The sequence below is a fragment of the Myotis lucifugus genome, unplaced genomic scaffold (genome assembly GCF_000147115.1).
Source record: "Myotis lucifugus unplaced genomic scaffold, Myoluc2.0 scaffold_146, whole genome shotgun sequence".
NCBI classification, from domain to species: domain Eukaryota; kingdom Metazoa; phylum Chordata; class Mammalia; order Chiroptera; family Vespertilionidae; genus Myotis; species Myotis lucifugus.
The window spans coordinates 2,229,393-2,242,046 of NW_005871194.1; the positions used below are offsets into that span (position 1 = coordinate 2,229,393).

Genomic DNA, 12,654 nt, shown 5'->3' on the forward strand with positions numbered 1-12,654 from the left:
ATGTTACACGGATGGGAGAGGAAATGAATTCTGAAGACTTTTCTGAAAGAGAAATGGCAAATGTATTTTAGCAGCAGTATTTATATAAATATACAGTCTTTCATAGTGGCTACTCTGAAGGGCAGTACCCATTGATGCATACACACAGAAGGCACTGTCTTAAAGTCATGCCCATCACTTTTTTGGCAAACATGGAAATCAAGAGTATATTTTTATAAATATAAAGCCAATTTATAATATGGACAATTATAGAAACCCAGAAAAAAAAACAGCATGATTCTTTTATAGAGATACACTGACTTTCTACTACACTGATATAGACAAAGCTAATATTCAGATGGTGCATGCCTCTCTCTCTCTCTCTCTCTCTCTCTCTCTCTCTCCATATAGTGTTTGGGACACACATACAGTATACACACTTTTGAATAATTATTAATTCCAATGGGTTAAATCTGAAAAGAAAGAAACATCAATTGAGCTATAAGCTGTTAAAGTGTGTATGCAATTTTAGGGACGATATACATATACCTGCAGATATATATATATATATATATATATATATATATATATATATAATCTCCAGAGACTCCCAACTTATATCAGCTTAAATATAGTTTATGCATCTTTACATTTTAAAATTAGTTGTTTATAACTTATAACACAGTTCTTAAAAAAAAGCACATTCTACAATTTGGACTTGTAAGGCTAGGAAGCCATTCTACTTTAATACATAAGATACTTAATCACCATGTAGTACATGATTTCTCTGGGGAAAAGACATCCCAATTTTTCCACCAGTCTTCCAGGAACACGCCTTCTCTGAAGTGGCAAAGGTGTCCCCACTGATGAGGACAGGGAAAGAACTGGGGGCTCCTGTTCCTCTCCACAGTCCCTCTTTACTCTTTGCAAATGTCCAAGAGAAATGTTAACTCTTTAGGAAGTACTAGACCAGTGTTCTCAACCCTGGTGCACACCAGAATCACATAAGTGGCTTGAAAAAAACACCAACTCCCAGGCCCCACCCTGGACAGATGAAACCCAAATCCCTGGGACCCTGACAATGACGGTATTTCCAAGCCCCCAGCAATTCCAATGTGCACTGGGGTTGAGGACCATCGACGAACTCCTTCTGTAGCCCAGTATGGTAACTAACTCCTTCTCTACGCCAGTATGACTGTTGTGCAAGTCCAGGCCCAGGGCTCACCGGCTAGAGAGGTGTACACATGAGAAACACTCTCAGTTAAGAATATTTCCAAGTAGAAACTACACTGAACAACAGGTAGGAGTGACCTGACCCAGACCAGAGAGATGTTTTCTTTACGTATTTCACAAAGCTGTAACAGAAGGACCTCAGATTTGTATCTACTACTTTCTTTTTGTATAAGGTGGATGAATAAAAGCAAAAAATACAGTTGTGATTGTTTCTTTCTCTCTGACTCAGAGAGGAACCTGCAGATTGAGGACAGTGGGTCCGGAAGGGAACAGCCATGATCACTAGGATCATACGCCTTTTCCGGTAGAAAAAGATGCAGACAAGGGTAGCTTCAGAGCAGATGAAACGGATGCCGACTCAAACAGGTATCTCTTGAAATTGAAAGCAAAGACATGTGCGATTGCAATGCCACACCCACTCTGGGCAACTGCTATGAGCCAGAGGTCAAGAGCAAAGAGAAAACGCAAACAGAGAAAAATACACGATTGCACTTCAAAGTCTGAAAAGGGAAGAAGGGGGGGATTTGAGGGAGCAGTCTTCTCTCCATATTTGTGAACTTGAGGCAAAGAAAGAAACAAGAGTGTGTCCTCCTCTTAAAATCTTCTGCCTCGTATTGCAAGAGCAGACTTGTCTGAACTCAAAGTCCCAAAGCAATGTCTCCCAGTTGCCTTTTCCCTGTGGATCACTTCACTCCTTGATCTTCGAGGAACCTAAGCCCCAAATCAGAGAACGCATTGGTGTGTTTGGCTGCGAGGAAGAGTTCTTGTCTGCTGCTTGCTCAGCGAGCTAGGAATGCACGGCGGAGCTAGCCTCGTCCTGTGGAGCAAGCGCCTGCATGCTCCTGAAGAAAGATGTGCCTCAAGTCAAGTCGTGGAAACCTGCCAGTCCATTCCTAGGAATTAATCCGCCCCTCCCCATTATCTCTGCATCTGATCAAAGGACACCTAACTGCCTTTCATTTTCTTCTATTGCAGCCCTTCCATGGATAGTAAGGCTTCTTCACTGAATAAAACAAAATTTTAAAAAAAGTGAATACGTGAGCTACAAGGCAATCCTGGGGGTCTGTCCATTGTAGGAGGAGCAACAGCAGAAGGAACCAATTCTCTGTGTGGTTTGAAGTGTATTTGCCCTCGTGACTGACGAATGTCCTCCTTACTAGGTACAGATATTCACAGAAGCCACTTGGCTGTAGTGGGACTTATCAAACACACACACACACACACACACACACACACACACACACACAAAGAGGTGGTAGAAAAATCACATCACGAATCACATTCCATTAAGACTACACCACAAATGTCAAAAGAACCCAGTTTGTGACTCTTTGAGCTGTGAGAAAAGTGACTTGATGTTTTCCAAAGTCGGGAAAAGAGTCTGACCAGCATACCTTGCCACTCCACCTGGAATATGTGGTTAGGACCCAGGACTGAGCAGAAATCTGAGAACATGCGGGAGCCACAACAGCTGAAAACACAGATATTTCACAAGAAGAGCTGCTTGTTGATACTTTTATAATACTCTTAAAGATGCATATTAAATAATTTCTTCTGGACCACAGACACAGTTGAACTTAAAACATAAAAGCCCTATAAATATTGACGACCCAGCCTTGTCTTCTGTGTCTTCCTCCTTGCATAAAATGGAATCTTTCCAACCAAGCACTTAAACATAAATATTAAAATAATAAGTAGGACAGACTATAGGTCTACTTACAATTTCATCACTACTGTAGCACCTTTTTGACCAGGGCCAATGCACTCATTTTGTAAAGAACAAGAAAAGTCTGCGAAGCTTAAGGACTCATATGACACATCATTAAATATTTAATCACCTTTTTAAGTCCTAAGCTTTTATCATATTTCATCCATCTAGACAGTTCAATCTATACTATAGATTCCAAGGCCCTTTCGGAGGGGGGAGAAAAAGAAAATTGGGAGAAAAAAAGCCTTCTGAGAGGCAGGGTTAAATTATCTCAAGGATGAGTTTCTGTTGGCGCTTTAGTGACCTTGCTTCACCCCGTAAACCCACCAATCCACAGGAGGGTCAACCGATTGAGTCCATCGTTTTAGTCTCCAATAATCAATTTTACAAAAGATGCCACGTCTGTTGCTTTGGATTCATGTAGAGTGAAAAACGGATGTTGCTAGGGAAGAAAAGAAAAAATACATGATATTAACATTTGTCACTGACAAGGTATGAGATGAGTTAATTAACAGATCTGTTTGGTAAACAAATTAATACCCCTATCAGGGCTAAACTGGACTCTTCCTACTTCATCACAAATCAAGTTCACATCCAGTGATGTAAACATTTTTATTTATTTATTTTTTAAATATATTTTATTGATTTTTTACAGAGAGGAAGGGAGAGGGATAGAGTTAGAAACATCGATGAGAGAGAAACATCAATCAGCTGCCTCCTGCACACTCCCTACTGGGGATGTGCCCACAACCAAGGTACATGCCCTTGACCGGAATCGAACCTGGGACCCTTCAGTCCGAAGGTCGACGCTCTATTCACTGAGCCAAACTGGTTAGGGCGATGCAAACATTTTTAAAGATATTTCCTCTTAGCTGCCACTCTCCCATTTTGATATGTTCCCACTACAGAGGACCTTAAACATATGTAATTAGGCTACACAGATCCTATTTATGGTAAAATACAAGGATCAGCAAAGACAGTTCAAACTCTGATTTATACATAACACAGCCCTACAAAGAACTGTTATATGGATATAGCAGTAAAATAATTAGAAGTTTCGCAGGTTTATGCACAGTCACTTCTCAGGAAATAGGTGGTAGAATGAAAAACCAATTTTGCAGGACAGTAAACAGGCAAGACACTGCCTGCCCTTGACCCTGGAGAGCTGGTTTGGACTGGAAGGGTTAACAAAGCCACTTTCTAAGCCACATCTACAGCCTTGAGTTAGACTTACGTCCGTCTCTCTTGAGGAAGAGTTGATCCTTCTGGAAAATAATGTGGACTGCCAAACTCTAGCTATGGGTGGGGGAAACGCAACTCGGAGATCCAAGGTGGAAAAGCCAAAGAAATGGTCTCTATTCACGCAGGTCACATGAAGTCAACTTTATAAGAACATCAAGTCCAGCACTTTGCTCAGGGAATAGACATGGTCTGACACGAGAGGCCATGCATTTCAAAACAAGTTTGGAGGAAACAAAGCCATTTCTCTGCACCAGAACCGTCTTCCCTAAATAACTCCATGTTGTGATAGCAACTGCCTAGCTGCACACAGGAAGCGTCCACCTCTAATTAGAAGGAGATACATCAGCTCATGATCCATCCACAGTTCTCACAGGGGAAACACAGCCAACCAACCAAATCAAAAAGGACAGTCCCTTCAGGTAGGACCTGAGCCGGGTCCTGCTCCCCACGGCCCCCGCCACACAACACGGCCACCTTCCTGGTTGTCTGCTGGTATTCTTTCCAGCGCCTGGAGGAGCGGCTAACTATGAGCGCTTTTGCATGCAGACGAGTATCTATGTGACTCACTCTGTTTCCCCTGACTTGGGATTTTAGTTTACAACCTTCATGTTGCCCAGCTGTAGGGTTTCTAATTATATTTGTTGTAAACCGGACAGGAGGGGGCTGGATGAGTCAGCCCTGTGGGGAACTGAATGCCCACCCATGGAAGTTTTAGGAAACAATGCAAATGGGAGAGGAACAAAAAAAAAATATATATATATATATATAAAGCCCCGAAGAAGGGAGGTGGTCAGTGCTCAGTATCAGGACCCAGAAAATGGGAAAGGCGTTCTGCTTTGGCCCATCTGAAGAGAAAGGTTGGGTGTTGGCTCGGAGCCTCAAACCCACGAGATGAACTGAAGCTCTTGATGTCGGATCCTTGGTGCTGAGCTCTCTGGGTAAGTAAATACAGCGTTACTTCTGATTCCTAACCACTCACACAGCACACTTACCGCGTGCTTCACCACCATGCTTATTAGCTTCCCCACATCCCCTTGACATTTGGCGATCTTTTAATATACTTCAAAGTCTTTTACTATCAAAACAGGACATGCGAAACCTCAGATCATCTCAGTGACTGCTTCCCAGGCCAGCCAGCCCGTCTTGCCTCTGGTTCTGTTGGTGGCTTTTAGTTCAGTGGATGGAGCCCAAGTCTGTGAATGAATTCAATAACCTGACCTGACATCTCTTTATAAAAAAAAAAAAATTCTCAGACATCTTCCAGTTTATTCCCGGGCTGGGGAAATGCAATGACAGCCAGAGGGCAGAGCGAGGGGAGGCAGGCAGGCTTGGCAGGATGGAAAGTGTGACTCGCCTGTGTGTGTGGGTTTGGAGGCTGTAAAAGGTTAGGGGGGAACCCGGGTCCTTCTATAAGCAGTGCACTAAAAATAGCAAGGACAGTGACCAGGGGATGAGCAAATTAGGCCCCATGAAATCATTGCCAGGCTGGATTTCCCAAAAAAGGAGCCAGGTACAGGAAGGAAAGAATTCACCAGTGGCTGCACCTGGAGAAAACATGGAGTTCCAGGAACGTGATGCCAGGAGCATTGGGGCAATACAACCACCAATGGTCTCCATAGCCTACGAACAACACCTCACCCTCGGGATGATGGTTTTCTAGGGGGTCAGTCATCCTTAACACTGCCGTTCAATCTAGAACATCCCAGGGGATGTGGAGAACATAATCACCTCACTAGGCAATCACTTACGTTGCCTGGTTATCATTTCTGGGACAGGGGTCGACCACCGGTGGTCCAGGGTCCAAATCTAGCCCACTGCCTGTTTTCCAAATAAAGTTTTATTGGCACATGGCCATGCCCATTTGTTTACATACTGAATGTGGCTACTCTCACACTCAAACAACAGAAGTGAGCAGTCCCACAAAGCCAAAAACACTTACTATCTAACCCTTTACAGAAAAAGCTGGCTGGCCCCTGCTGTAGAAGAACAAATCCTACTGAGTCATGTCCCCCAATGGGAGTCTGAGAGAACAAGCAAACGAGATGATAGGAAAGCAAATACACCCACTCAATCCAAGTTAGAAAGAAAAACACTTGAGATTTCTATAAGAGGTACATGTCTGGGTTGGGGCCTTAATTATAGTGTCCTTCACCTGAAAAAGGGATTTCTGTCTTTTCTACCTCTTCACCAACTCCTACAACCTAAACAATGGCCTCTCGGCAAGTGCTTTCCCAACACTGAAGTCAAAGAGCTTGGACTCAGATTTTCCACTTAAAAACCTCAATTCCACAGAAAAGCAAAGAGCCGTTATGGCCTTAAAAGGCAAGTCCAGTTCCAGTCCACAGAGACTAACGCCATACAAGCAAAGGGCTGCCCACACAACCTGACAACATTAATATGCAGACCACAGAAGACTACAGTGTTAGAATACACAGGGAAGGTAGAATTCAACACCGGTGGCCGATGTATGTTAAGTTAGAAATCAGCATTTTTTTCTTTCGTATTTTCCACTGAAACCTCTGATAAGAGGTCTCTTAGAAGAAGAAGAAAAAAAAGTTTTGCATTTTAAATAGCCAGAAACATATAGGAAATGTTCTTCTTTTACATGAAAATACTGAAAAACAAGGCAAGCTTCCAATAGGAGTCCTGGCTCCATAGGACCCCACAGGGACCACTCATGTCTGCTGCACTTTATGTGAAATTCATTTCTATTGCTCTGGCGGTTGCATAAGCAAACCAAAAAGGGGAACCCAGGGCAGAAATGGCTGCCGGCTGGCTATTAAAAACCTGGTCCGGGCGAATAGTCAACCTGAACATGTAGTATGCTAAGATTTTCTCAAGGATTACTCATCTTTTCCCCCTCGATTGGGGTCTTAGTTGAATAAAGCTGGGAGAATGCTGAGTTGCAGGGGCTGCCTTTTCTACAAGGGCCATCTACTCAGGAGTTAGAATTTCTTTCTTTCTTTCTTTCTTTCTTTCTTTCTTTCTTTCTTTCTTTCTTTCTCAGGATCCTCAAATAAGTGAGGTCATACAGTATTTATTTTTCTGTCTGACTTATTTCACTTAGCATAATATCCTCAAGCTTCATCTATAGTGTTACAAAGAGAAGAATTTCCTTCTTTTAAAAAAATATGTTTTTACCAATTTCAGAAAGGGAGAGGGAGAGAGCGATAGAGGCATTAATGATGAGAATCATTGATCTGTTGCCTGCTCCCAAATGGGGACTGAACCTGGAACCCAGGCATGTGCCTTGGCCAGGAATCGTACTGTAACCTCCTGAGTCATCGGTTGATACTCAACACTGACCACCAGGGGACAGCTCCTGCATTGAGCGTCTGCCTCCTGGTGGTGAGTGCACGTCATAGTGACTGGTCAATCCACCATGAGGGTCAATTTGCATATTACCCTTTTATTATATAGGATATATGACTCTTCCTGTCTTTAACATTTGAAAATATAAATTTTATAGACATATTTGGCCTAGATGCTATTGTTTATCAGCATGGAAAGTTTGCTAAAGCTGTTAACATGGCCCATGTTATACTACAGGAGGATTTAGGACAAATGAAGGGCTCAATGGTTTGTTTTTTTCTTCAGTTTTAGTCCAGTTATCAATATCTCAATGAATCAGTCAGCTCTTCCACTTGGTTGTTCGATTGTGATTTAGGTATCAGGTACTTTATTGCTACTCACTGTTAGTTTGGACATGTTTATGACGCTAACAGTACTCACCATAAGCTCTGGATACGTTGGCCGTTCTTTGGAATTCTTCTTCAAGCTTAAAGGAAAAAAAATTAATCACATTAAAATCTAGAAATCATCTGCATTTTCACTAGCCTAGGATTTCAGAACTTGTAGAACACTAAACACAACCCGCTTTAAAAACATACTGAAACCAAAGATCTCCTATCTTGACTTTCCTCTTCTATTATATTTACAAGTTATATCTTAAATCACTCTGTGTGTACCTTACGGGAAAGAACAGGTGTGTGAGTGTGTGTGCGTCTGTGTGTTTACTTTCCTTTGGTACTTTACCAATGATATATAAACTAGCTTTTCTGATCTAAAGCCATTCTATTTCAAAATACACATCGACTTTCCTTCAAAACAATTTGTACTCCACCCCCACTGGCAAAGAACTTGGCAGGTGTTCCTTATATTACGTCTGTTATCTCTTCCCTATCTTCAATACCTTGTTCTCCTTGCTCCCAATCCCCTGAACATATAATTTGCTTTTATACATTCTTAGCCAAACCTGCCCGAGACAGAAGCAATACTCCCAATAAAATGTCTAAGGCAGTGGTTCTCAACCTTCCTAATGCCGCGACCCTTTAATACAGTTCCTCATGTTGTGGTGACCCCCAACCATAAAATTATTTTCGTTGCTACTTCATAACTGTAATTTTGCTACTGTTATGAATCGTCATGTAAATATCTGATATGCAGGATGTATTTTCATTGTTACAAATTGAACATAATTAAAGCATAATGATTCATCACAAAAACAATATGTAATTATATATGTGTTTTCCGATGGTCTTAGGCGACCCCTGTAAAAGGGTCGTTCGACCCCCAAAGGGGTCGCGACCCACAGGTTGAGAACCGCTGGTCTAAGGTAACGGTGCTTGTTTCCAACCTCTTTGCGTGCCCTGAAAGAGAAAGTCACGGCTAGTGACTTAGCAATTTCTCTTCTTACAATACTTTGTGGTCATGCGCTCCTATCAAGTGGCTCCCCTTCACTTAGCTGTCTACAGACACAGACATTTTAATAACATTGGATATTCAGAGACAACAGCAATAAAACTGCCATCGGAAGAGACCTGCCCCTCCACCTACCCCTGAATCCATCCCCAGCCTTACAATGGAAAAAAAAATAAAATAAAAGAAGTGGTTTATTTGGAGTTGGAATCCCAGGTTACAGAATGGAGAAAAGGATGATTTTGAAAACTGATTTGCCAGGCAACCTACACACTGCCCTTGCCCATTTGGCCACAAAATCGTACACGGATGGAGAGGAAGGTGGCCTGGTGCTGGAGGCGGCTGGGACCTGTGTTCATGGATCACTCTGAGCACATGAGACCCAGGATGAGCGCTGCTCCAGACACGGAGCCCAACAATGAGGAGGGGATGGGAGCAGGTACAGAGCCATAGGAGAGTGGAGTAGTTGAGACGCTTTGAGAAACTGTGGCTTAAAACAAAATGAAATGAAGGAAAAGAGGAAACTTTTGAACCGAGACAACTTAAAGCAGCCTACCAGTTTATTCCAGGCAATGCTGTGGGTAGAAGCCAGGGAACCTGGGACAGGGTACAGGTAGATGTGAGGAGAGAAGTTTCAGTCTGGAACTGAGGGCTGATCTAGGACCTAGCGACCCCACTGACCAGACCACCTATGAGAGAAAGTTTCATCTCAACGGAGGATACAAATAAGAGGGGATTAGAAAGAGGAATTATCAACGGTGGAGGTGGACTGACATGGGAAGTTGTGCCTGGGTGAGATGAATGAGGCCTTGTCACTCCCACTCACGCCTCTGCGTGTCCCTTTCTCCTGAGATTCCACTGGGCTCTCCCGGTGGTTCCCGATGGCAAAGATCCATTTGGTAATGAACTTACCATCTCTTTTCTTTTCAGGTAGAAGAACTTAAAACTTCCGTTTTTTAAGGAGAGGTAATTTTAAGTCAGGAAGAGTATAAGAAAATTTCTCCAGTATTTTTTTTCTAATCTGTATAAAGAAAATGTGGGCAACTCTCCCAAGTGGATCCATCATAATGGGTTAAGGACTCCTGAAATCTCAGAGATTGCTGGTCAGCAGGCTAAGTCTCAACTTCAGCCACTAATCAGGAAGCTCAAAATTTACCGTGAGCACCACTGCAGCGTTGACAGAAAATATGTACACAGCAAACCAAGGCTGTTTATTGCATTAATGTAGCCGACAGAACCCACTCTACCTTCCAAATTGAGAACACGTCAAAACATGTCCTCAGAATCGCACAATACTCAGCATCAGGTTAGGGGGAAAGGCGCTTCCATGTTCAATAGGAAGTGCTGGAAATTCAGTATAAAATAACAACGGCGGAGCTCAAAGCGACACTGATTTCTTTTGGATCTGAGTCAAGACATTTGAATTTTCAAGTGGCTTGTCATTTTCAAGCGTGCAATTAGCTCACAGCCCTAATTCTTCGTCCAAATGCCACAACACACGCTCCTGACCGTAGCCAACACTGAAAGGCAGCTTCATGCTCTCTTGAGGATTGCTAGGCTCGAGTTTGTGCTGACCGGAGGATTTCTGTCTGCTTGAATCTGCCCTCCCCACCCCCCCCCCCGCACCCTCCATCGTTTCCAAGAAGGCTAAGCAGTACATCCACAAAATAAACACACACACTGCCTTTCAAGCCATACATATGTCATCAACTAAATACATAGCCAGTGCCTCTTTTACTGTCCTTCCTGAACAAGTTGGGAACTATATTTGCTTGTCTCTGTTTTATACTAGTTCCTCTGAGTCAGACAGTGTCAATGTCCGGGTGGGCCTCCAACACACGCCAACGTGCCCCTAGGCGGGTCAGCTGGGCAGAGCCTCTTCCACCGGCCTGAAGGGAGAGCAGAACCGAAGCCAAGCTGCTCTGGCGTTCTCGGGGAGGGCGGGTGTCTCCAGTGACCTCCATCAGTCCCCAAGCCTGGAGACTATAGGAAGGGGATGCGGTGAACAGTGTAAGCCTGCGAGGATCCCGTTGCCTGGAGAGACCCATTTGTTTAGCCTTCTGCTGGGCTAGACCGCATGGCTTCTCTATCAGACTTCTCTGGGATGAAACCCCCAAGGAGGCATCCATGGTCGGCATGACTCACACCAGGAACCCTTTAAAACCCCTGTGATAGGAAAGCCACATGTGGGGGGGGGGGGCGGGGGGCGGGGAAGGAGAAGACAACCCCATTCAGTAGTCCCTATTTCAAAGTAAGTACACCAAGGAAGGGTTGGACATTTATTGTGGTTTTTTCCTTCAAGTTCATGAGGAATAAATGCCGTAACGTTTTCTTTCCTCCACACCTTCCCTCAAGATTATGTTTCTCTGATGTTATTGCAAAAGAAATCAAGCAGCTGGATCTCTGGGCTCTAGAGCTAACTCGCCTGCGAGAGCTTCCTACTCCGCCCCACACACCACACGAACTGACACCCCACATATTCAATCCGAGGACAGTGGCTTCCAAGTGGATCCCCTGGATGAAGTTGTATGGAACGGGGCACCACTATGATGTCATCGAATGCTGAGGGAGGACGCCTCTCCTGAGAGCTCAGGAATCCTCTGATGGAGAACTAGGCTGTGAGCAATATACCCCTTTTCTTCTAGGTCAACGGTTAGTCCAGAGACAGATGTTGGCGCCAAAAGCATAGATATATTCATCTCGAAATTGGATATTAAATCCTTCACTTTCCAAATCTGGAGTCCCCGTCCTCACTTACAATAAAGAGCTGGGGCTTTCTGAGATGTGTTGAAGGATCAAGGCCTAGGTCATAAAAATATAAAAAAATCTATGGTGATCACTCCAAAAAGGGTCCTTTCATGAAGATGTATCTCAAAAACACAGTTTTCTATGTAGGAAAATGGAGAACCCGCCATAAAAGGGAGCTGCCCTCAGAGGTTGTGTCCTTCTCTCCATCGTGGAAAAGAAGAGGTGCCCTTAGGTTACGATAATTTTCTCACTCTTTCCACCCAGCTCCAGATCAAACTTAAAACTCTCAGTGCTAACACAAGTGAAACAATTAGACTGCCATGAGGGGAGGTAGGCATTTGTGTGCTAATACATACAAAAATATTAAAACGCTTCCACAAAGATCTGAGCCATTCGTAAAATCATTCCACCAAAACACAGACAGACAACGGCAGGCCACCCTCAGACCTCAAGGGTGGCATGGGGCTAGAGCTAACCAAAAGTCCAAGAGGCCTCAGTTTCACCAGCTACAGACAGTTGCTTTGTCTCAGGATGTTTCCCAATAAAAGCTGTATTCAGAACGCTTCCTCCAAAGAACATGGAGGCCAAGGGGCATGAAGACGCTGTACCCTCCAACAGCCTTCAGATCCCCAGCCCCTTCCTCAGCAGCAAGTGGTCAGCACGGATCCTCTCCAAGAGTCCCAGCTGGGCCGGACCCCTTCTCTGATGTCCCCCGCCCCCCAATTCTTCCCTGCTTCTGCAGGATGCCCAAATAAGCTCACTTGGCTCCATTCTGTGCTTTCCTTTCGCATCCCTTCCCAGCATCCCTCACAAAGATCATTAGCATCCAAGTACATTAGGCACCATGGTCCCTATGCAAACAGAAACCATGAGATTTTCTGGAGAAAACCGCTCCCTCTCCTACTTTCCTCCATTCGCTGGCAATGTTGATACAAAGTTTACAGCATCCGTATGGCTCCTTTTATCTTTCCACTCCAACCATCTTTGCATTCCCTTCTCAGACCCCGAATGCTGTCTGTCATACCACCGGGGCATGTAGAGCCAGT

The 12,654-nt window shown here is 43.9% G+C and overlaps 1 protein-coding gene across 8 annotated transcripts in view; it reads right to left on the reverse strand.

Annotated features, from left to right (window-relative positions):
* Nucleotides 1-2,719: 2,719 nt before the first annotated feature.
* The window catches only part of MAP2K6 (mitogen-activated protein kinase kinase 6), a 121,040-nt gene continuing 111,105 nt past the window's right edge, over nt 2,720-12,654 (reverse strand). For 7 of the 8 annotated variants that reach the window (XM_023759072.1, XM_014461029.2, XM_023759073.1 and 4 more), the window contains 2 exons: nt 7,895-7,940; nt 3,019-3,362 (listed from right to left, as the gene is read on the reverse strand). In XM_023759072.1, coding sequence (XP_023614840.1) covers nt 3,285-3,362; nt 7,895-7,940 — 124 coding nt within the window. In that variant the 3' untranslated portion in view covers nt 3,019-3,284. Of the gene's footprint in view, nt 3,363-7,894; nt 7,941-12,654 lie in introns of all 8 variants that reach the window. The other variant, XM_006094922.3, reaches the window with a different exon arrangement.